Here is a 24,086-nt window from a genome sequence, read left to right as displayed (position 1 = left end):
AGCCAGTGCCGATGAACTGCTAGCACGAACGCCTGAATGAGAACAGGACAGTCAGGAAAAGGTGTCAAAACGGAAATGGGATGGTGTCAAATCACTGCAAACGACAGAACATTACTGATTATTTTTAAACTATTTGAATGTCTGAAATAACACAATGTTATCAAGTTATGCAGTCAGAAAACACTACACAAAGTTACAATCTAATACCACTCATGTCAAAGTCAGCTAGGCAATCCTACGATATTGTACACTATAGCAACACACTGTTTCATTTCATAACTTATGTGTTCAATTTCAGAACACAAGATAGGCCACCTAATTGTGTCTGTGCTGACATGTAAAACTCTGAATCAGAGAAATGTAGGCTACCACAGAGAACTTTTGCATGAATTTACATGATTCAGGAAATAATGTATTGCTATGCCCTCAGAAGGCTACCGCACTATGTATTCATGAATGGACAACAACACTGTCACTGTGCTACACTGAATACTGTAGAGATAATGTTTTTTTTTCTGCGTTTGCATAGCATCTTCACTGATTATTTTCGTAACCGTCAAAATACATAAAGTCTTCATATGTTTCCTGGTCATCACAGTTTTTTTTTCACTTTTGTGTTAAAACTAGATGTAAATTGGCTGCCAGTGATCACTTAGTTTTGTCTGTGAGCTAGGCTACTTCCAATTTATAGATAGCCTATTTCTTTAACATTTCTGATAAGGCAGCTGTGGTAGCCTATAACAGTATGCATATCATACTTAGAGTTTCATGCGAATATGACGAATCATGATTCACAGATATTATTACATTATCGAAAATGTAGTTGATGTCTACCTTTGTCAACCTGTTCAAGACAATTAAATATCATTGAACGTCTCAGTGGCACGAAGTCCGGGGAATCATGTTTCGGATGACGACAGCAGTCACGTGTGATTGTTTCTGCAGGAAATTGATTCAGTCGGTCCTGAACCTGGGAAGAAACAGTAAACAGTCTCAGCGACATTTTTCAAAGGACCAAGAAGTTGTCCAGTCTGTCGCGGCCGACGTTACGGGTTAGAATGTCATCTATGTTGCCTGAGAAGTAATGCTTATTGTACCTAATATACTGACAGAATGTCGGAGACTAGCAAACTAATAAAAACGTACATAGCTACTAGCTAGTTATCTGGCGAACTAGCACGCTTATCGAATAAGCCTGCGTTTGTTATCTAAAGCAAGGGTACGTTCTGTTGGGTCAGTTAAAACGTTACTGTCAGTTGGGCTGTAGCAAAGTCAGATTTACATAGGCTTGCTGGATGCAAACAGTATTCACATGTTTGGTCATTTATGGTCGAAATGGAGCTATTTCAAGCAAAGGACCATTATATTCTGCAAAGTGGCGACAAGGCACTGTGGTGCAGCAGGAAGGATGGTACTCTGAGCGTGCGACATGGTAAGTTATGCCTGGCTGGCGCTGTGTGTTATCAGCAAAATAACGTTAGCTTAACGTCGTTATCATAGATTTACCAGCACAGCACCTACCGTACTATTACTAACTGCTCTGGAGTAAAGTTGCGTTATCGATACATGCATTTAATGTTATCGTATTATCTCTACACATCTAAAGCTTTTTTTTTTTTTTTTTTTTTTTTTTACTATTTCTCAGGTTGTTCAGGTCATACAGACAGCTTCATGCAATTTCTTACACACAAAACACACGCTAACTAAACTATGTTATATTGGTTAACATGCAGGGTTTACCGATATTTACAGTTGGGGTAACATCAACGTTTGCTTGTAATCTATCAATACCAAAATCCCACGAGACCAGTTGTAACAGCCACTGGTGATATTCTTGCTTCACAGAGGCCATCGCTCTGCCTCTCATCTGGCCAGTACCATTGCCCTACTTTCGATAGAGCGGTAGTCAGTTCTCATATTTTCTATAAACATGCATGGGCAGGCCAAAAGGACGTCGTGAGACTAGAACCTGGTAGCTAGGTTATGTGTCAGCCGGTGCACGGCACCACAGGAAATGAAACGCATCTGTGTGGCTCTTGTATCACACGACAAGCCAATGATCGCGTTGTATTCAGAGGGAACATTAAAGCGTACCTGAAATCGTTAGAGGTCATTACTATGGGTGTGTCTGTACATTTTTAATTAAACATCAGTGTTGCCTAACCTGCCACTGAAACATGGTTACCAACCTCCTTCATATTTGCATCCTTACTCAATTGAACATCACATACAGACAGTATATGTAATCTCACGGCATGTTGATAGATATGGTGATACATATTCTTTTAAATAGTATCAATAGTTACAGCATATTTTTGCGAGGAAGCCGCTCATTCAGGTCTTAGTAGACCTTCGATACACGAATTTGTAAATAATGATTTGACCTCTTCAGAATGCTATCCTCCCTTAGACTACTTACCAACACATTCGTGTAGATACACTGACTAGAAATGAATACATACAAAATTCAGTTAATAGGAATAACATCTCTTTTCAGTGCCACATCCTTTTACCCATTACTGCTGTACTCTTGTCCTTCTACTTTGCAGTGTTGCAAGCCTCTGTTTATTCTCCCTGATTGCACTAAAGCCTGTGGGAACACGGGTCCTGAATAAAATCCCTTGAACCTCATGTTGTGAGTAGAGAACTGTGTACCCTTGGCTCAGGAAATGCAAAAGCTGAATCTCCAATGCATTTTTGCTCCTCTGGCACCACTTTTTTTTAACCAACTCTCTCCATCTTATATACAAACACATGCTTAAATATGCTTACATGCATGTACTCAGACAAACCTGCCTTTCTCTGTCTTGTGAACTTAACACATGCCCCCCCCCCCCCCCCCCCCCTTTTCTCTTGGCCTGTCCTGGTCCAAAGCAGGCAGAGCAGAACTGACAGTTGAGTTAGTGCACTGTGCTGTAACTGAGCTGCATTAGTTGGGCCAGTGTTTGAGTGTGGACTGTGCACTAGCGGGAAGGAGTAGTCTGCAGAGCTGGCTTTTGTCTCATCGTGTGTGTGCAGCCAGGCTCATCAGGTTTGGGTTGCAACGCTGTTCCATTATTTAATTGGAAAAGGCTTTCCACTGTTCATTAAAAAAGTCTGTTGGTCCAATAATCGACACAAGTGCTGGGTAAACAGGCAGCACAGAAAAGAAAGAAGGGCATGTGATGATTTGCACTCTGTGCATTCACTGGTGACCAACATTACAAATGCTCTGGATGATTCTTTGATTACGTGAGGTTAAGGAGTTCAGATTCCTCCAGTGGCCATAGGTATCTTATTAGACAGCCGTTGTGTCCTCAGAAAGGCTTAAAATGAAGAGGTAAGTGTCTAAGGATTAGCTGATGACAGGCCAAGTCAAGAAACCTCTGTTGCTCAGAGTCAGAGATTGGGCTGTTATGTCTTATAAGAAATCATGCTGGCTTATGTTTTATTGATTGTGATTCATGTCAGTTATGACCACCTTCTTGTCCCTGGAAATTGTCATCTCTGCTGTTTTCTCGGAGGCCTAAGTTCTTGTCATTTCTTTCTCTGCCACAAAGTGCGACAGCTTTGCTTGCACCGATTACTCATCCACAGCCCAAATGCCATACACTGATCTCAGCTGCTCTAAGACGCACACATCTACTGTACACAGTGTCGTCCAGTGCATACCACTGAGCCTGTGATCGCTTAGCCTGAAGAGAAGTCATGCAGTTTTGCCAATCGCCACCTACTTTCTCACCTAGGCCTTATGCAGGGCACTGTGGTAATAAGATCAGTTTGGCATCATGTGGCTCAGGACTTGTTGCAGCTAGTTGTTGCTGGCAGAACTGTGGTGGGGTGTGATAAGACTTACGTGTTGGAACTAGCTCCATTGCCTGGGCTTGGTGAAAGCAAAAGCATGGAAAGGGCGCCCCTTTATATGATTCACACTTCCTGTCTGCTGCTAGGCTTAACCACACCCGTAGGTTCCCACTTCCTAAGCTGTCCTCTACCAGCCAGAGTTAGAGTGCTGAACCCTGCAGGACACAAAAAAGACAGTCGCTTATATTTTCATCCTGGGAAAAATATTATTTACCACATAATCTTTTAATCAAAAGGGCGTTGGTGTACATTGTATGTATTTGTGCTCGAATAGCGAATTCCATTATTTTGCTGTTGAACATATTTGGTTACTATTTCTTTCCTTATTTGTACATCCACTTCTACCTCAGTGAAACAAGTCTTTCCAAAGTTGATTGTCTTTGCAGGAGATATATGGGTTTGCTTATCTAAAGAAGATCACAGACGGCAGGGGCTTAGAGACAGTGTTTCATAGAGCATGTGCATCCAAACAGAGAGCCCCATCCCTCATGGACCTTCGGCCTTTGTAGAGCCAGTGGTTATTATTTAAACATTTATGGAGGATTTTGAGAAGATCAGGTCCTTCCGGCCCCTTCCCTCTCGAGAGGATTACAGTGTGAAGTAATCTGTGCTTAATATTCCCTGACTTATGAGATAAGTAAATATTATGATTAAGCAGGTTATAATAGTTTCCATATAATGAGCTATTAAAAGATAATGGCCTCTACAAGTGGTGAGTTATGTGAAAGGATGCACATTTTGGCAGTAAGTAGGTTGTCACTAATGTGGTATTCTTTTTTTGGCCTTGTTTGAGACCGTGGTGGGTAGTTAATGCTGTTTGGACAGCAGCTAATTTCCATGCCTGTAAATGATGGATAAAGATCTTTCCACAGGATATGCCCTGATAGTTTTCTTTAGTCTCACTCACATGATAACAGGATGACCCTTGCTATGACATCAGTTTTGACTGACAATTTGCTCTCTGTTGTCTTCTGCTCCTAATGCCCTGGTATTTACACAGACCTAGGCACAGTCCTCCAGTGTGTATACAACTGTCAGATGGTCATTGGGTCCATCAAACTAAATAGGCTAGACTCAGCCGACGGCATTTTAAAGGCACAGAATACAAAGACACTGAACATATGGTTTTAAATGAACTAAAAGGCTGACTACTGAGTTACCAACTGAACCCCAGCTTCAGTATTTACCCAGGACCTATGACATAACTGGAAAAACATTGTGCCATTAACATTACTGCTGAACATTTCCTGCATAGGCCTGTTATTCACCACCTGTCTGTATGGTTTGTGTTCCCCAGCTACTGACCTGCTGCTGGCATGGAACCCGGTTTGCCTAGGCCTAGTGGAGGGCCTCATTGGGAAGATACAGCTTCATGCTGGTAAGTGGGAGGTCCTTGTCAGTCAACGGGATTAAGAACAGTGTGTTTCTGATTAGTGGTATTTTCACGAGGGTAATGGGCATAATTAGTTAATAAGGCTCACTACCAGGCTAACGTTGTCTTAACTCTTGTTTCAAGTGAGTCTTAGATACTAGATTAGAGATCAGTTAAGCCACAGGGGATTCAGAGGAGCAAGTGGGGGGGGGGGGGGGGGGGGTTGTGTGTGTGTGTGTGTGTGTGTGTGTGTGTATGTGAGTTATTTTTTTTAATATTAACTTCATGTACTCAATTTAAAAAATCCATTAATTTACCGTAGAGAAGAGAAGAAAAGAGAACATTACAGTATCTTATTATCACAGACTTTGTTTGGATTTCTCTTTCTTTTTTCTTATTGTAGGACACAACCCAAAATAGACTAGAATGTACTGGAAAATGGATAGGTGGTCAACGTATGTGCACACCAACATGTTCTGTAATCATGACTACTTTGAAGATGTGTCCCTTGCACATTCTTCTAGAAGATATTTTTAGACCCTGGCTTGATCAAGATCACTAACAGTTTTCTGTAAGAATTAGATTGTTATTGGGAGAATTATTGGGACCCTAGCCTAGTATGAACTGTTTATATTTGTATAAGTTCAACATATACAAATATTTTTTTTGCCAGACCCTTTTTTCCCCCTGAAGCCATAATTTGATAATGTTGTGTTTGTCAACCGGACTTGTATATCTCTAATTGGTTGCATTGCTTTCACTGTTTCCAAGTGAATGTGTCAGTGCTACCATTCATGCCCCTGTCAAAACTGCTCAGAGACAACAGCGTGGAGATTATGACTCAGCTGTAAGTGAGTGTGGCGGCCATGTAATGCACAGAGATCAGCCTAAAGGCAGCGTCCGTGGAGAATGTGGATATTAGCCCGTGTTGACAGAGGTAACTCTGCCGCTCAGCTGTTGGGTTGTTCTGGTTCTCTCTGCAGTTGTCACCTGAGGTAGATTTCACTGTAGTCACTGGCTGCCTCTGATTCAGCTGCCGCTCCCTCAGGGTTGGGCTGGCCTCTTACCAAACTGTGAGAGGCGACACAGAATTATTCACAGTTTCTGTCCCGGCTGGGTTGTTTTTGTTCCAGCATGAAGGGCGCTTGTTCTCTCACTTCCAATTAATCGGCAAGCGTCCTGCTCCTGGGTTTAATTCAAGGTCCTGCTCCGGGAATAAATCATCGGCCGCCCTCCGTCCTGACTGCGGGGCTGGGGCAGGGAAGTGAACCGCCGATGAAGTCACGCCTTGCGGAATGTGCTGAATTTTCGGGACTAATGACTCATCTCTCCCCCTGCCCCTTTCCTCCTCTCTGTTTCTCTCCCGCTCTCTCACTCATTGTTTATGTCTCTCTCTCTCGCTCTCTCACTCATTGTTTATGTCTCTCTCTCTCGCTCTACCCCTCTCTGTCTTTGTCTTGCTCTTCAGATCTTCCTCTGTGCCTCGTCTTGATTCGGCAGAAAGCGCTGGTTGGAGAGTTGCCAGGAAACCACAAAGTGTACAAGATCACCAAAATAGCTGTGGTGGAGCTGTCGGAGGATGAACCCCAGGAGCTGGAGCTGGAGGTGGGTAAATAGTCAGCTCATGCCCTGTAAAGATCAGCCCCCCCCCCCCAAACACACACACTTAAGGCCGATTTAGGGTCGTTTTAGACGCAGAGCCGTAAGCACGTAAGATACATAACCCCCCCTTGCGCGGTAAAATATCCCCCCTTACGTGCTTAAGTGCGTCGCCCAAAATTCCTGACTATGCGACTAAAACACTACGGCCCTACACAGCTCGCAAAGGCTGTGATTGGCCGGCTACCACAGCCTTTCACAGAGTCGTTTCCGGGTTAATAGCATGCAGTCTTTTTTAGACCCAGACATTTTTTTAAATCATGAATACCCTGCAGACCGTCTCACAAGCCTTTTCTTATGGATTAGGAACAAACATAACAGAAGAGGTCCGAAGACATGAACTCCTTTACAAATCCTCTTTAAACACTTATAAGGACGCTCAAATTACCGCGAATTTATGGAGAGAATATCCCATTCTCACCCGCGATTGTTTGGAGAGAATGTGGTCATTCACAAACAAATAGGTACTTTCATATTCATTTTCCGCCACTTGTGAGTCATGGTGATATCTTTCATTGAGTTCATATTGACGTGAATCCATCAATTGCACCAGCGAGTTTGATAGAATGAGCCCGGTCTGCTCATATACAAAAGTTAACAGTAACCTGCCGTTACCTTGTGGCCAGCACCATTGTAGTTACAAGCATTGACAACATGATGAGATTCTCTCGCCGTTTACCACCTCATCTTTGAACAATGTAACTCATAAACACATCGTTTTAAAGCCTGTCGCAGTCATTAAAAGATGTGTCAATAAACAAACTTTTGCGTCATGTGCTGTCTTTTTCGCCACTGGTACTGAATTGCCAACATTTGTATTTTGTGTAACACATGTATTCATAACATCAAGCCTTTCGCCCACTACACTTTCATGCTCCGGTAAGTTTTTTTCATTTGTCCTGCTGCAATAAATAGGCTTACTTAACTCAAAATAAATCTACAGTTCTGGCGTCAATTTGCTTTGCAACACGCAACACGGCTCACAAGCCTTGCAACACGGCTCTGCGTCTAAAACGAACCTTAAATCAAAACTTGTCTAAAACAAGTTCCTTGTGTAAATTACGTGCTTACGGCTCTGCGTCTAAAACGACCCTAAATTGGCCTTAATCTGCCACTCATTGTGTGGCATTTCAGAGAGCCCACAGGTAGTCCCTTCCCTGACATTAAAGCTATTTATATTCTTCATGCCAGTTCTTGCTTACTATTGTGCAGACCCCTGCGGTACATTTGCCTCTAGAAGCCTCTTGAAAGATCGGCATATTGCAGGGTCCCTGCTGCGTTCACGCTTGAATGCTTGATGTGCAGCTGTTCTTTCTGGTCCTCCAGTGACGTGTATGAGTTGTAAATACTACATTCAGTGTGCTCTTATCAGCCAGGCTGTTTTAGAGTTAGCCTCCTAAGGTGCTTTTCAGTTGGCTGGGGGTCCACTGCAGTGCATGATGGGAGACGAGAGGAGCACTGGTCTGAGCACAGGCCATGGTGCACTGGTCTGAGCCCAATCAGAAGCCATGGTTTTGTGTTGCCATGGTCTCAATTTCTGTGGTGTTGGATGGGGGTAAAAGGCTTGAGCTATTTTTGTGAATGAAACATTGAGCGAAGTGAAGGAACAGTTGTGTTTACACTGTGTCTGCTCGAGCACAAAGTGATTACTACAACAGAACATCACCCTTTAGAACTGGTTTAGGACGTCTCTTGTAATTATCACACACCCCAAAGGGACTACTGCTAGAAACAAGCCAGAACAGAGGACCACTGTTTGAACTGTGTAATTATGCTCTAGTGACTGTCAGAAAATGACCCAAACAACATGTCAGACACGCCCTTTCGGGGTAGTGTTTCCTTTGAGGTGTGTGTGGTTGTGGAACTCCAGTTGAGTGCATATTCTGCGTGTCATGTCTCAGGGTTACATGGGAAGAGCTCCTTACACCTGTACAATGTGTGGTGCACTTCATGTCAGTCATGGGTTATTAAGGTAAAAGGTGTGAACAAAAACCTAGTTTCAGAAACAATCAGGTTGATTTTGAAAATTTCTGTCCATTCATTTCAGCCTTGCAAGAAGCACCACTTTGGGATCACTAAACCAGAGAAAATCCCACAGTCCCCAGATGAGTCCAAGTTCCTGTTGAAGACGCTGAATCAGATCAAGTCCAATGTGGCTGTGCCCAACAAGAAAAAGGTTGCCACATCCCACAGTTTGAAGAACAGTAGTTTTAGTCAGCAAATGCCACCCTTTGTTTGTGATTCATTTTACACATGGTTGTTTTCACATTCAAACTTAGTGATAGACACACAAACAGGGAATGTTCTGAAGGTGCAATAAACACACACAAATACACACACACACACACACACACACACATGCCACCACATATATATATGCAATTCTCTCATCTGTGTTGTGTATTTGTTGCATGTGAAATGTTGAGAGCCCATGATAAAGTCTGTCCGCCGCTGTCGCGTTTGCACCCGTAGTCCGACCCCACCCAGTATACCCCTGATCCACAGGTCAAAGAGAACAAGGAGAAGGAGCGGCTGGAGAGGCGGCTGCTGGATGAACTCTACAAGGTGTTCATGGACTCCGATTCCTTTTACTACAGCCTGACCTATGACCTCACTAACACCGTCCAGCGTCAGGGAGCCGCGGTCAAGTCCGACCTGCCCATCTGGAAACGGGTAGGCAGACCTGCTTCACCTCAGCACTCCTCCTAGGCTCCAGTCCCCACTGAACATGAGAGTGTATTTGCTGCCTTAAATCAGCCTGCCTTAAAAATATACTTGTTAGTGATGTGGAACATTTATTCACGTAGCTGGAAGAAGTAAGTGCACTTGTACAGGGTAGGTCTAAATCAATAAGAATTATGATAGAGATGGAAACACACACACACACACACACTGCCAAAATGACTGATTGAATTGTTTGAAAGCCAAATGGCAATTGTAATCACTGACTGTGTAGATGACTTGTCATTCGTCTCTTGTAGGTGGATGACCGGTTCTTCTGGAACAAGCACATGATTCAGGAGCTACTGGACCTCGAGGTATGAGCTCACCGTACAGACAGGTCATATATTTAATATGTGATTTGAACGTGTGTTTTAGTTAGACAGCTCATTGTCCTAGCACTCTGATTTTATTATCAAAACATGGTCATCTTATTTAATTCAAAGGGTCTAGTATGTTTATACAGTATAAGTTGTATTGTAATGCGCTGTTTATGTAGATGAGTTATTAACCTGAATGGAATCTCTCAAATGTTGCAAGCACCAAGGAATGTAGTCACAATGTTTTTTACCTGTGACTCCCTGGTTATCAGCACTTTATGAAAATGTTGAGATAGTTGAACACTATATAGGGCCATCTGCCTTTACACAAGCCACTAAGAAGAATAGATAAGAAACTGTACTTGACTTTTGTCCTCAGGAGAGGATATGGATTTTGTGGTTGAGGTCTTTAGCAGCCGATTTCACTTCCCACGTCTAAACAGACACCTATACATGTCTTTTCTAAATGGTTCCACTTTCAGTGACTTGGTCAAAGGCTGCGTTACTTTCTCCTCACTCTCTTGTTTGGATTAGTCAGTCCTTTTATAATAGTTCCTCTTTATGAGGCCTCAGCTGAGGTGACTCATATAATGCCCTGCCCTGCCCTGGCCAGCTGAGGAGCAGTGTCTCCTTTCCACAGTCCGTGTTGAAAGTGCCTGGGATGTGGCCTTTGTCTATTCATGGCCTTACTCCAGACCTTACTGTTAACCAGGGGCGGACTGGGACAAAAAATCGGCCCGGGCATTTTGAACCAGACCGGCCCACTAAATTCGATAACACACCTTTTTAATCTCGAATGTCTACACCAACCAGGCTTATAGCTAGCAGGGCGTCTGCCCTATAGTCTACTAAAAAATAAGAAGAAACGGGACGCCCTACTTTTAGGCAGGACGGCCTAAAGACGCCCTATTTTTCTCCCGTTTTACCTGTTAACTTCGCTGAATGTGATCAAAATTCACCGTTTCAGTCGCTTTAGTGCTTAACGAAGTCTAGAATCATACATATGACCTGCCAATTAGAAAATACAAATAGCATTGCTGTATTTCCGCTACAACAACGTTACATCATGATTCCAACGAAACATTGATTCACGGGCTCGCAGAAGCTCCAGAAGACAGCTGTCTCACCGCACGTCACTGAACCTACTACTGTATGAGTTCAACAAGAGTTTGTGTGTTAAGGTGGTGGTCTTAATTAATCTAAATGCAATACACATCATACACTTTAAAGCTTTGTTCAGAATACGGAGGTATAAGATCGGTCGATATTTTCCATGAAAATAGCGACTGAAGAACCCCCTGTTCTCGTCTCCGAGAGGACAGGCTGTATTGCTCCCTTTTCTAGAAGGGAGTCTATTTCCTCCTGTAGGAAACGCGCTTGATGAGGTGGCATTAACGTTTGAACTACGCCCCTGAACTTCGGGGGGGACGGGAAAACTGGAGCGTATAACGGGCTATCATAATTCGGTATCTGGACAAATTGGCATATTTTCGGAATACCAGGGTTTGGGAATACTGGGCTTTCGGAACAATTGACATGGCACCGCGCACCACTCAAACACACAACATAGAGTGTAGGCTAACGGCTGGCTGTTTCAGAGTACAGTAGGCTGAGGGCTAGCAACAGCTACAGACTTGTCTTGTATTTACAATGCAAACGAACTTGGCCATAGAACATAGTTTCTAAGTCAAACATATTTTAGAGACGTTTTAATTCATGATCAGTAAGCTTACCGTAGGTCGTTGTATCGTATCTCCCTGGCTGTAGCCACCAGCACTGTCATCCACGGGAGCTGATGGCAAAATTTTAGCTAAAGGTAGAAGGTGTTAGCTGATATGATTGGACGAGACCCTAGTCACTCAAGAAGACGGCCAATGGGCCGCAGACTAGCGTGCGCGTGTCAAGCAAGTCAAGGCCATGGGCCACGCTGTTTACCGTCCTAATGCATTATGTAGGCAGGTCCGAATCGAAAGGGGTTTGTGTTGTGTCAGCCCAGGGGATGTGATTGGGCCAGCCCAGTGTCAGTAGGGCCGCTGATGAACTACTTTCGTGGGCCAGCCGGTCAGACCATTATATGGGGAAAAAAATAAAAAATTAAAATTCGGGACCATCGGCCCATATTGCACCCCGGCCCAGCGGGCAAACGCCCGGTATGCCCGATGGCCAGTCCGTCCCTGCTGTTAACCCATTGATTCATTCATTAACCCACTGATTTTCTTCTTCTCTTCGCTCATTCTCTTGTGATGTTGTCGGTGATACTGTCCTTATTCTCACAACACATAAACCACACATAAACACATACACCATGCTTTGTGCCCACCTCTGTGCTGATCTACCCCAGGTGCCTGAGGTGGACTTCTGGCTGGTCCCCATCATCCAGGGATTTGTGCAGGTGGAAGAGCTGGTGGTGAACTACAACGACAGCTCCGATGAGGAGAAGAGCAGCCCAGACACCCCCCTCCAAGAGCTCAGCTGTGTGGACGACATTTACCCCCGCTTCACCGTGGCCCTCATCTCCCGACGCAGTCGGCATCGTGCTGGTGCGCTTCCTACATCAAACTTCACAAGCTATCTGACGTACACTTGGATGGAGGAGAATTGAATAAGAAAAATGAAAGGACTTGATGAAATTACCACTTTTTGTCCTGCCTCCTTTTCTCCCCCCCCCCCCAGGGATGCGCTATAAGAGGAGAGGTGTGGACACAGATGGCCATGTTGCCAATTATGTGGAGACGGAGCAGCTGATCCACGTCCATAGTCACACACTGTCCTTCGTGCAGACCCGGGGGTCCGTCCCCATATTCTGGAGTCAGTCAGGGTACCGCTACAATCCACGGCCTCGCCTGGAGAAAGGTGAGTGCCCATAGCCTACAATTTACAATAGGATCTCCAGCCATCTGGTTCATTTGAAAACATAAATGTTCTGTAATGTATTATCCTAATTGTTTTGTAATGTAGTGTTCTAAATGTTCTGTAATGTATTGTTCTAAAAGTTCTGTGATGTATTGTTCTAAGTGTTCTGTAATGTATTGTTCTAAATGTTCTGTAATGTATTGTCCTAAATGTTCCAGATGAAAAGGAAACCATTCCGTACTTTGGTGCTCACTTTGAACAGCAGCTCAGCATCTACAAGAAGCAGGTAAAATGTGTGATCTGAAGCTGTAAATATAACATGTTTAGATCATCGTCAGGTTTATTTTAGTTGGCCCCTCAGAGGGATGTCAGGAATGTATCCAGTGGGTACGCTATATAAACGTTTTGGATAGAATAGTGAGTCAACTGTACACTATTGAAGAAAGGAACTTTGATAATAACCACGATGATGGAAAAGCAGTTGCAGAAAGCTGTTTGGTCTACCAGTTCATCTGATCACTTGTTGCCCTGCAGGTCATCCTCAACTTAGTGGACCAGACTGGGAGGGAGAAAATGATTGGTGACACATACCTCAAACAAGTGCTGCTGTACAACAACCCCAATCTGACATACGTTTCCTTTGACTTCCATGAGCACTGGTGAGTATCCCCAAGGTGGTAACTAATACTGTGTTTGATGTTTGCTGTTGGTCATTAAATCATTAAATGGATTGTGACCCGTATGGGTGATTTACATCCCATGTTATTTATACGATTGTTTTATGTTTAATTATATTTGGCACCTCTGGCCCTAAAACTGAAGGTGTATCAGAATTTTTTTTAATGGAATATTTTAATGTAGAAAATTACCAACATAGCAGCTTACATGACAACATAATATGTGTGGAAATATATTTAGAATGTGGGGATCTCCTATGGATCATACTGTTACATTTTACACCCTTTAGCCGAGGAATGAAGTTTGAGAACGTACAGACCCTAACAGATGCCATTTGGGATCTCATCACAGACATGAAGTGGGCCTGGTGAGTGCTTAATCCATTTTGTGAATCCCCCAGACTATCTATGAAGGCATATTCACATGTCTCAAATATGTTTTAAAAGTGTACAATCAAAAAAAAAAAAAAAAAAAAAAAAGATGCAGAAAATGTAAAAATGTGAGTTTGTTAAATTGAATATGATCCCTTTGACATAACAGACTGTTAAGTTTGCTAAATAGCCAACACGCTCTTTGAAATACTGATGACTGGAGAGCGTAGGAGTTTCCTCTCTGGTGTCCACTGAAGGATCATGTTTCTGTTGTGGTTAAATATACAGTGTCTGTGACACAATTTGAGGTTTAAAGCTGTTCTACAGTAAGGGTCAGGACCAAAAATGACAGTCCTCATGAAATATTCATATGAGCGTGTTTCTGTCAGGGTGGACCAAGCAGGAGTCATCTGCCAACAGGAGGGCATCTTCAGAGTGAACTGTATGGATTGTCTGGACAGGACTAATCTTGTACAGGCTGCTATTGCTCGGATGGTTATGGAACAGCAGGTACACATACATACAGCCATGGAGTGTTCGTAGTAGAGACACCATGCTTTTAATATATACGATGTAGGGGACAATTGACATGGCACTAGTTTCAGTAAACAAACAGCAGGTAGGTAACATGCAATCAAAATTATTCAACCCCCATTGCCCTTTTAGGTTTATTGGCAAAATATACAATTTCTCAGCTGTTTGCAATACAAAAATTGACAGCTTTAAGTAGTTAAATGAAACTAATATTAAAGGGGTTTTATCCGAATTCAACACAAAATGCTACTTTTAATGATTTAATGAATTTACTGCAGTGTCAAAATTATTCAACCCTTTGATGACCAGCATCTTCAGTACTTAGTAGAGCACCCTTTTGCTGTTATGACCTGCTGCAAACGTGATGGATAGCCAGACACCAGCTTCTGATAGCGTTCCTGAGGAATCTTAGCCCATTCATTACGGGCAAGGACCTCCAGTTCAGTAATATTCTTTGGTGTGTGTATTGCAACCGCCTCTTTCAAATCCCAGAGAGATTTTCGATGGGGTTAAGGTCAGGCGACTGTGACGGCCACTCTAGAATCTTCCATTACTTCTTCTGAAACCAGGCCTTGGTGGACTTTAAGGTATGGTTGGGATTATTGTCATGTTGGAAGGTCCAATGACGCCCAAGCTTCTGATTCATCACAGACGGCATGATGTTTTTTCCTTAGATTTCCTGATACCTGACTGAATCCATCGTGCCCTCCACACGTTGCAGGTTTCCAGTGCCAGAGGCAGCAAAGCACTCCCAGAGCATCACTGATCCACCGCCATGCTTCACTGTAGGCAGGGTGTTCTTTTCTGCATATGCGTCATTGTTCTTCCTCCAGTCATACCGCTGATCCATAGGCACGAAAAGTTCCAGTTTTGTCTCATCGCTCCACAGAATAGAATTCCCAAACTTTGGTGGCTTATTTATATGGTTTTCAGCATATTGGAGCCGACTTTTCTTGTGCTTTTGGGTCAGTAGTGGTGTGCGTCTTGGAGCCCGGGCATGGAACCCTTCAGTGTTTATTATGCGCCTTACTGTGCAAACTGAAACCTCAGTGCCTGCTGCCACCAAGTCTTGCTTCAGGTGTTTTGCAGTCACTCAAGGGTTTTTGACCACTTGCCTCCTCAGGAATCTGGTGGCAGCCACTGAGAGCTTCCTCTTTCTGCCACGTCCAGGTAGTGTAGCCACTGTTCCTTCAACTTTGAAGTTGTAAAAAGGACAATGATCCCAAGCATACCTTAAAGTCCACCCAGGTTTGGTTTCAGGAGAAGAAATGGAAGATTCTAGAGTGGTCGTCACAGTCGAAAATCTGGAGAACTGGAGACCATTGCCCATGAGGAATGGGCTAAGAGGAATGCTGTCAGAAGATGGTGTCTGGCTATCCATCACGTTTGCAGCAGGTCATAATAGCAAAAGGGTGCTCTACTAAGCAGGGCCGGATGAACAAATCATAGGCCCCTGGGCACAAATGTCTGAAGGCCCCGCCCCCGCCACCCCCCCCCCCCCCCTCCCAGAAAAAAAAATAATAATTAGTGTGCTTGCCCGAAGGGAAGCACACTATTGTTCTTCGTTTTTTACTATTTTTTTTATTCTAGTAGTTTTTCTTGCAGCTAACTACTCCTCGCCCGATTGAGATAGAGACGCCGTTCAAACACCAAAACGTCCGGCCCGATCCGGTGCAAGCTGCTATGACTTTTCGTGGCGGTACGCCTTGCCACTCCTTTTTTATTCCTCTTTTTCCATCACCTTTTTTCTCCATAGACTTGCATGGCAGAACTTTGAGGCATTATGACATCATAATAGGCTCATTAAACTGGCTTGCACCTGTGATTCACTGACAACTCTCACTGACACCTGCGCACGGTTCCTCTTCTCTCTCTGTCCCTCTCCATTCAACTGTATAACTAGGAATATTAAGAGACACCTTCCATACCAGGGCTCTACTCACTCATGCATACTCACTCATGTTTACTCACTTGTGCATACTCACTCATGCATACTCACTCGTGCATACTCACTCGTGCATACTCACTCATGCATACTTACTCATGCATACTCACTCATGTTTACTCACTCATGTTTACTCACTCATGTGTACTCACTCATGCGTACTCACCCATGTTTACTCACTCATGCATACTCACTCATGCATACTTACTCATGTTTACTCACTCGTGCATACTCACTCATGTTTACTCACTCATGCATACTCACTCATGCATACTCACTCATGCATACTCACTCATGCATACTCACTCATGCATACTCACTCGTGCATACTCACTCATGTTTACTCACTCATGCATACTCACTCATGCATACTCACTCGTGCATACTCATTTGTGCATACTCATTTGTGCATGCTCATCCAGCAGGGAGAGCTGGAGAGCTGACACCTGCCCCAATTCCAAGGCACTTGTTCTCTCGGTCATGGCCGCAACAGAGCAAGCACACTCTCGCAGTTCGTTCACGAAACGCATTCTAGTTCTATATATTTTTTTATAATTATTATTTTAACACACACACATAATGACACAGAGCATTTCCAACGCAAACGGGAAAGCACTGCTCATTGCAACATGAAACACATATGCTACCAAACATTTCTCCAAACTCAAAGTTCTGTCATTGTATGTCCTCTGCTTTCTTTTTCTCCAAACTCAAAGTTCTGTCATTGTACAGTACTGTGCAAAAGTTTTAGGCAGGTGTGAAAAAATGCTGTAAACTAAGAATGCTTTCAAAAATGGAAGTGTTAACAGTTTATTTTCATCAATTCTTCATAAATTAACAAAATGCAGTGAAGGAACAGAAGAAAATTCTAAATTAAATCAATATTTGGTGTGACCACCCTTTGCCTTCAAAATAGCATCAATTCTTCCAGATACACTTGCGCAGTTTTTGAAGGAACACGGCTGGTAAATTGTTCCAAACATCTTAGAGAACTAACCACAGATCTTCTGTGGATGTAGGCTTCCTAAAATTCTTCTGTCTCTTCATGTAAACCCAGACAGACTCGATGATGTAGAGATTAGGGCTCTGTGGGGGTCATACCATCACTTGCAGGACTTTCTGTTCTTCTTTAAGCTGAAGATAGTTGTTAATGACATTGGCTATATGTTTGGGGTTATGTTCCTGCTGCAGAATACATTTGGTGCCAATCATACGCCTCCCTGATGGTATTGCATGATGGATTAGTATCTGCCTGTATTTCTCAGAATTGAGGACACCATTCATCCTGACCAAATCTCCAATTCCACTTGCAGAAATGCAGCCCCAAACTGGAAAGGAACCTCTACCATGCTTCACTGTTGCCTGCAGACTCTCATTATTGTACCTCTCTCCAGCCTCCAGCGAACAAACTGCCTTCTTCTACAGCCAAATATTTCTAATTTTGACTCATCAATCCAGAGCACCTTCTGCCATGTTTCTGCACCCTAGTTTCTATGTTTACGTGCTAAGTTCAGTCACTTGGCCTTGTTTCCTTGTCGGGGTAGAACTTTTTGGCTGCAACTCTTCCATGAAGACCACTTCTGGCCAGACTTCCCCGGACAGTAAATGTCTGTACCTGGGTACCACTGGTTTCTGCCAGTTCTGAGCTGATGCCACTGCTTGAAATCTTCCGATTTCGAAGGTAAATAAGCTTGATGTGTTTTTCATCAGCTGCATTAAGTTTCCTTGGCTGAACACTGCGTCTACGATCCTCAACGTCTTCTTCAAAAGAGCTTGAACTGCACATTTTGAAACCCCTGTCTGCTTTGAAATCTTTGTCTGGGAGAGACCCTGCTGATGCAGTATAACTACGTTGTGTCTTGTTGCTGTGCTCAGTCTTACCATGTAAATGGATAAAAAATAAACATTTATTGTTTACATTTTTCAAAGCATTCTTAGTTCATAGCATTTTTTCACACCTGCCTAAAACTTTTGCACAGTACTGTATGTCCGCTCACTCCATCTCAAGCTCAGACTCGATGGCCATGAGGGACAATGCGCAGAGGCGTCCCTGTGTCTGTGTTGTACGGAGTTCATTTTTTCATTTTTAATTCGTGCCAACTGACGGGCAGCGTCAAAAAAATACGGAGAGCTACGAAAACGTTCGGGAAAGTTGACTGTAGACTACATTTCAAAAGTACTTGCAGCAGATTTTGAGGAGACTTATCTTGCTCACTCTGCATGAAGCATCTGAACTGAATACTTTCATCAGTGAAGTTCTCATCTAAATCTGACTGGTATGAAGTGCAGTCGGTTCCTATGTTCAATAAAACCCTAAATTTGTTACAAATGCTGCGATATGCGTCCATTCTGTGACCCAAACAGCTGATCAACTTGTCAACAATGACATTGAATGTTGATACCTTAAATCGCTCCCGTCCTTTTAGTGTTATTTCGTGCTCTGTGCATTCATTTGAAAATGCGTTGGGCTTCTTACTACTATGGGCAGGTACAACAACAAAACATCATCGTGACGCAAGCTAATGGTTACGTTCATTATATTTAGGTAGAGCTGCAGGGCAGTCAAGGCAACATACTGTAGTAGAGAAGTATTGTCGGGTAGTTACTATATTTGTTAACCAATCAAATCACATCATTTTGTTGAAATGTAAAATAAATAAATACATAAAAAAAAAAAAAAATTATTAATAAAAAAAAACGATCTGCAAGGCGGGCCCCCTATATGGGCGGGCCCCTGGGCACAGTGCCGTGGGCCCTAATGGTAGATCCGGCCCTGCTACTAAGTGCGAAAGATGCTTGTCATGAAGGGTTTGAATAATTTTGACACTGCATTAAATTCATTAAAGTCATTAAAAGTAGCATTTTGTGTTGAATTTGGATAAAACCCCTTTAATATTAGTTTCATTAAACTACTTAAACAATTATTGTGTAATTTGTTTATTGCAAACAGCTGAGAAATTGTATATTTTGCCAATAAACCTAAAAGGGCAATGGGGGTTGAATCATTTTGAGTGCAACTGTAATTTGCATTCCTGATTGTTCACTTTGTCTCCCAAAAGCTGAAGAAGCTAGGCGTGATGCCTCCTGAGCAGCCACTACCTCCCAAGTGCTACCGCATCTACCAGGTCATGTGGGCCAACAATGGGGACATCATCAGCCGACAGTACGCCGGCACCGCTGCCCTCAAGGTGAGTAGCATGTAGCCGTCTTCTCACAGCAGTACACACATATTCAGGTGGCTGACTTCTAAAAGCACTACACACACATATTCAGGTGGCTGACTTCTAAAAGCACTACACACACATATTCAGGCGTCTGTCTTCTGACAGCAGTACACACATATTCAGGTGGCTGTCTTCTCACAGCAGTACACACATATTCAGGTGGCTGTCTTCTCACAGCAGTACACACATATTCAGGTGTCTGTCTTCTCACAGCAACACACACATATTCCTGTGTGCAGGCTTGTTTAACCAGTTCTGTTGCTGTGGAATGTTGTAGATGTTCACATTCTGTGAGTCAACGTTGCATTTTATAAATTCCCAGAGACCTGGACAGATACCTTGGAGAATTGCTTAGTCATGCATGAGCGTGACCACTGCAGGATCAGTGGCTCCTCCACAAGCATGACTTTGGGGATTTTCCATGGGAATTAAAACGAATTTCTCAAACAAAAAGCATGATTGTCTGAGGAGTCCACAAACATTCTTTTTGTCCTCTGGGAGATTGTCTAGATAAATGTTTTTCTTGAAATACTGATTATTTTAAATTCAATTCACTCTTCAACGCATCTGTTGACTCCATATCACAAATGCAGTCAGTGCTTACACATCCATCAGCATGTCCATGTGGAATAGATTGAACTAGTGCCTGAGTTCAAGCTATGAGGAGGACCATTGAGAAACTAACGATATGAGCAGTTATCTTTCTGTGTATTCAAATGAGATTGTGTCCTGTACTTAGATAACACAGGCATCTCATGCTGTGTATTTCATTTAGGGAAATGAAGGAACCAACTATGGCTGCAGTCATTATTTCAAAATGTCATTTGATGGAGTTCTGAAACTGCTTTGCCCTTTGTAGTCATGTCATGTATGTACCGGTCATGTATGTGTGGAAATGTCATGGAACAGGGAGATTTTACACGCACTGGAGAGAGGAAACTTGCTGGAGTGATGAAGGATGGTGTGAACTCAGCTAACCGCTACTACCTGAACCGCTTCAGAGATGCATACAGGCAAGCTGTCATTGGTAAGTGTGTTGGAGAACTATGTCCCTTTTCGTCGCTGACATTCAAAAATGACCTTCTGTACTGATATTATGTGGAATGACTTCCATAAACTACCATCCACTACTGAACATCTGGGGCTTGACTAACCCTGTGGCCTGGGGCTCTTGTCTCTCTGTAGACCTCATGATGGGCCTGCCTGTGACCGAGGACCTGTACTCAATCTTCAGCAAAGAGAAGGAGCACGAGGAGAAGGAGAAGGAGAGTCAGAGAGGGGCACAGGAGCAGGTGAGCATGCTGGTGCAGACGTACATGCAGCTGCTCCTGCTTGACGACGAGAAGTTCCACGGCGGCTGGGCCCTCATCAACTGTGACCCCAGGTTGGTGTTGGAGTGGTGTTCATGTGATGTTTATGTGATGCTTGTGTGGTGTTCATGTGATGCTTGTGATGCTTGTGCTGCACTCTAGACTCCTAATAATAAAGTAATCCTGAAGGAACAGGGCCTGTTTAATGTCAATTCATCCAAATTCATAGAATGCGCTGCATGGCCATTTTTATCCCTTGATCTTGACTTCATAATCACATCATCGATAGGAGACTGGAAGAAGTTTCAAAGAACCAAAACTATGTAATGGACCTTAAGTGAGGTATAAAAGTCTTTGAAAAGTAGATGTCTAGAACTAGATGGGATTGTGAGGAAGACGAGGAGTTGTGATTTATGCTGTGAAAACAAGCAACAAAGATGGCTGACCTGTCTGTGCTTCTTCACTCCAGCCTCATTGATGCCACCCACAAAGACGTCGACGTCCTGCTGCTCCTGTCCAACAGTGCATATTATGTTGCTTAGTAAGTTTTGCCTTGACTTTGAATGAATGAAGCCTTTCATTAGTTCATATAAATGTCATCTGATTGATTTGCATTATTTACAGCTATGATGATGAGGCCGATAAAGTGAACCAGTACCAGCGTCTTAGTCTGGAGGGCTTGGAGAAGATTGAAATAGGTAAGGAGCGTCTGTATGGGCGTATGTGTCTGTGCACAACTCAGCGTGGTTCCAGCTGGCTCATTTGGTCGAGTCTCAGAAGCTAATCTAATTGGCACAGATTGAAAGAAAATGAATGATGCAAGGTTTCAAGCTCTTTCAAACAGTGGCCTATTTGGGGAAACTTGCACATCGGGCATAATTGAATTGCCTTATAGACTGAAATAGAATTAAGGTTTATACAAATAAAAAAATAAACCGGTGGTCTATTTTCATTTTATTTTAACAACCTAATTCATGTTCCTGCCCTGACTATGGATGCTCATACGCCTTCATATGCTCTCCATAAGATATAGGTCATTTCCATTGGTTTACCAGAAATCCATGCAGACTCCTGTAAGTGAAATGTAGTCTCCTTTAAATAATTTGCTCCTTTATCAATGGCAGGAGCAGAGCCCACTCTGTTTGGAAAGCCAAAGTACTGTTGCATGCGGCTGCACTACAAGAATGAAGAGACCAGTGGCTACTTCCACACGCTAAGGGCGGTGGCCAGGAACCCTGAGGACGACGGCAAAGGTAGTGGTCAGAGCAGACCTGTCTTCAGTGATGTATTCTGCTGAATGTGCAAAGACCAAAGATCACACAGACAAGTGCTGCAACTATTTTGGTTTGTTTGGATTTCAGATACTCTGCAGTGCATAGCCGAGATGCTTCGAATAGCCAAACAGGCCATGGGACATGACCTACCCATAATTGAGAAGAAGCTGGAGAGGTGAGTGTTCTCTCTCAGAGACTTGGGATTTTTGTGGAGACTCCTCAGAAGTGCTTCAGGTAGGGATGGGCAGGTTGCAGACAGCAGTCTCCTCTCTGTGAAATATTAATTATCTCTGGGTATCCAGATTTTCTGAGGTGAGGCTTAGAGTTTTAGATAAAAATAGCTGTTGCACTCGCTGACATTTTAAGATTTAAGATTTGAGATCATTTTTAAACCTTCAGTGAAGGAGATCTTTTTCCACTTGCTGTTGTGAGGTGCCATCACTCACTAAATTAATTAACTGTGAATGAACATCTGTCTTCCAGGAGACACAGCAAACCCCATGAAGATATAATGGGCATACAAGGCAAAGCTGCAGACCAGGTCCTGGGCTCTGGTCTAGCTCAGGGCAAAAGCTTCCTCCTCAACAAATTCTCATCTCTCAACCAGAAGGTCAAGCAATCCAACGTCAACATTGGCAACTTCAAGCAGCTTGGTCGGCTTGGCACCTTCTCCAAGCCGGAGGTTAAGGTGAATTTCCTGAAACCCAACATGAGGGTCAACCTCTGGAAGTCGGACAGCAGCCTTGAGACCACGGACAGCAACCCTGGCTCGGGTGCCATAAAGGACCTGTGCGACAACCACTCTGACCTGGAGATCTCATCCGACTCGGACTCCTACCACTCGGACGAGCAGCCTCACGCCGGCTCGCTGGAGAACGTGGACTACGTGCTGCCCAGCTGTGGCATAGTGGCGTCGGCTCCGCGCCTCAGCAGCCGCTCGCAGTCCATCAGCAGCGTGGAGATCGCCGTGCCCTCTGTCGTCCACGGCGTCAACTCTGAGTACAACCAGGGCGATGGCCCCTCACCCGAGGCCGCCGAGGAGGCCATCCTGATCGACTTTGGCACCCCCATTGACGTCTACTGCCACCAGTTTGCACAGGACGCTCAGACCAAACCTGTGGAAGGGGGCAGGGTCGAGCAGCCAGCACTCCCCAAGAACCTCAGTGCTATGGTCCCCCCATCTTCCCAGGAGCCCCAGCAAGCGTCTCAGCCTCAGCAGCTGCAGGAAAAAGACGAGCAGCAACTCTCCCGACCGTCCCAGCTGAATGTGCAGCCCACAGCCCCCACTGCTAACCTCCTCACCGTCCAGGCCCCTGGCTCTGCCGTCTCGGGCGGCTCCCAAAGGAGCTTGGGCTCCCAGGTGGAGGGGAGCATGGGCCCCTCCCCGGCGGACAGCAACGGCAGCCGTGTGGTCTCCCCCTTCGCCAAGATCAAGAGCTCCATGGTGCAGGTGGCCAGCCTGACGCAAGCTGGACTCACCCAAGGTATCAACTTCGCCGTGGCCAAGGTTCAGAAAAGTCCTGAACCAGAAGCTGTAAACGAGGCCCAGGAGAGCGAACTGAAAGCAATGTTCACACAGTGCCAGACCAGGATCATCCAGATCTAGCACCTTCTGTTTGGCTTCTTTGCCAACTCTTTTCCTTTCTGAGTCCTTTGTTTTGTTTTTGTTCTGTTTATTTTAGTTTTTTGTTTTTATCGTGGTAGAACGTGACTTCCAGTACAGTAGCATAAGCTTGCACAATGGGGCCCACTGACATCAGCTGAACTCCCTGCTCTTAAACCACCCTCTATTTAACCTACCAGATGTTTACAGCCAGTGTTGTGTAGTGTGTAGTAGATCTAATCTAAACTTGACTGTGCCCTTAACCTGACTGACGTCTCATGCATCCATACTCCATGTGTGTTGCATGTCAGAAGGTTAGTCTGTGGTAGCTAGATCAAGGAAGGCCAGCTCCGTTGCTGCATGTCAAGAAACTACCCAT

The 24,086-nt window shown here is 44.0% G+C and overlaps 1 protein-coding gene across 1 annotated transcript; it reads left to right on the top strand.

Annotated features, from left to right (window-relative positions):
• Window positions 1-1,271: 1,271 nt before the first annotated feature.
• On the top strand, window positions 1,272-23,710 carry inpp5f (inositol polyphosphate-5-phosphatase F; the record flags this gene model as incomplete). The annotated part of the gene is made up of 20 exons (XM_080848663.1): window positions 1,272-1,432; window positions 5,141-5,221; window positions 6,684-6,820; window positions 8,922-9,050; window positions 9,380-9,547; window positions 9,856-9,912; window positions 12,257-12,455; window positions 12,589-12,768; window positions 12,987-13,054; window positions 13,303-13,427; window positions 13,736-13,813; window positions 14,207-14,327; window positions 19,356-19,484; window positions 20,430-20,547; window positions 20,706-20,904; window positions 21,300-21,371; window positions 21,455-21,528; window positions 21,955-22,083; window positions 22,192-22,279; window positions 22,588-23,710. Exons 1-20 carry the CDS (start codon window positions 1,327-1,329, stop codon window positions 23,708-23,710), a joined length of 3,381 nt encoding a protein of 1,126 aa, XP_080704789.1. The 5' UTR covers window positions 1,272-1,326.
• Window positions 23,711-24,086: the final 376 nt, after the last annotated feature.

Source organism: Sprattus sprattus (assembly GCF_963457725.1).
Source record: "Sprattus sprattus genome assembly, chromosome: 12".
Classification (NCBI taxonomy): Eukaryota; Metazoa; Chordata; class Actinopteri; order Clupeiformes; family Clupeidae; genus Sprattus; species Sprattus sprattus.
This window is presented reverse-complemented; position numbering and strand designations above follow the sequence as displayed.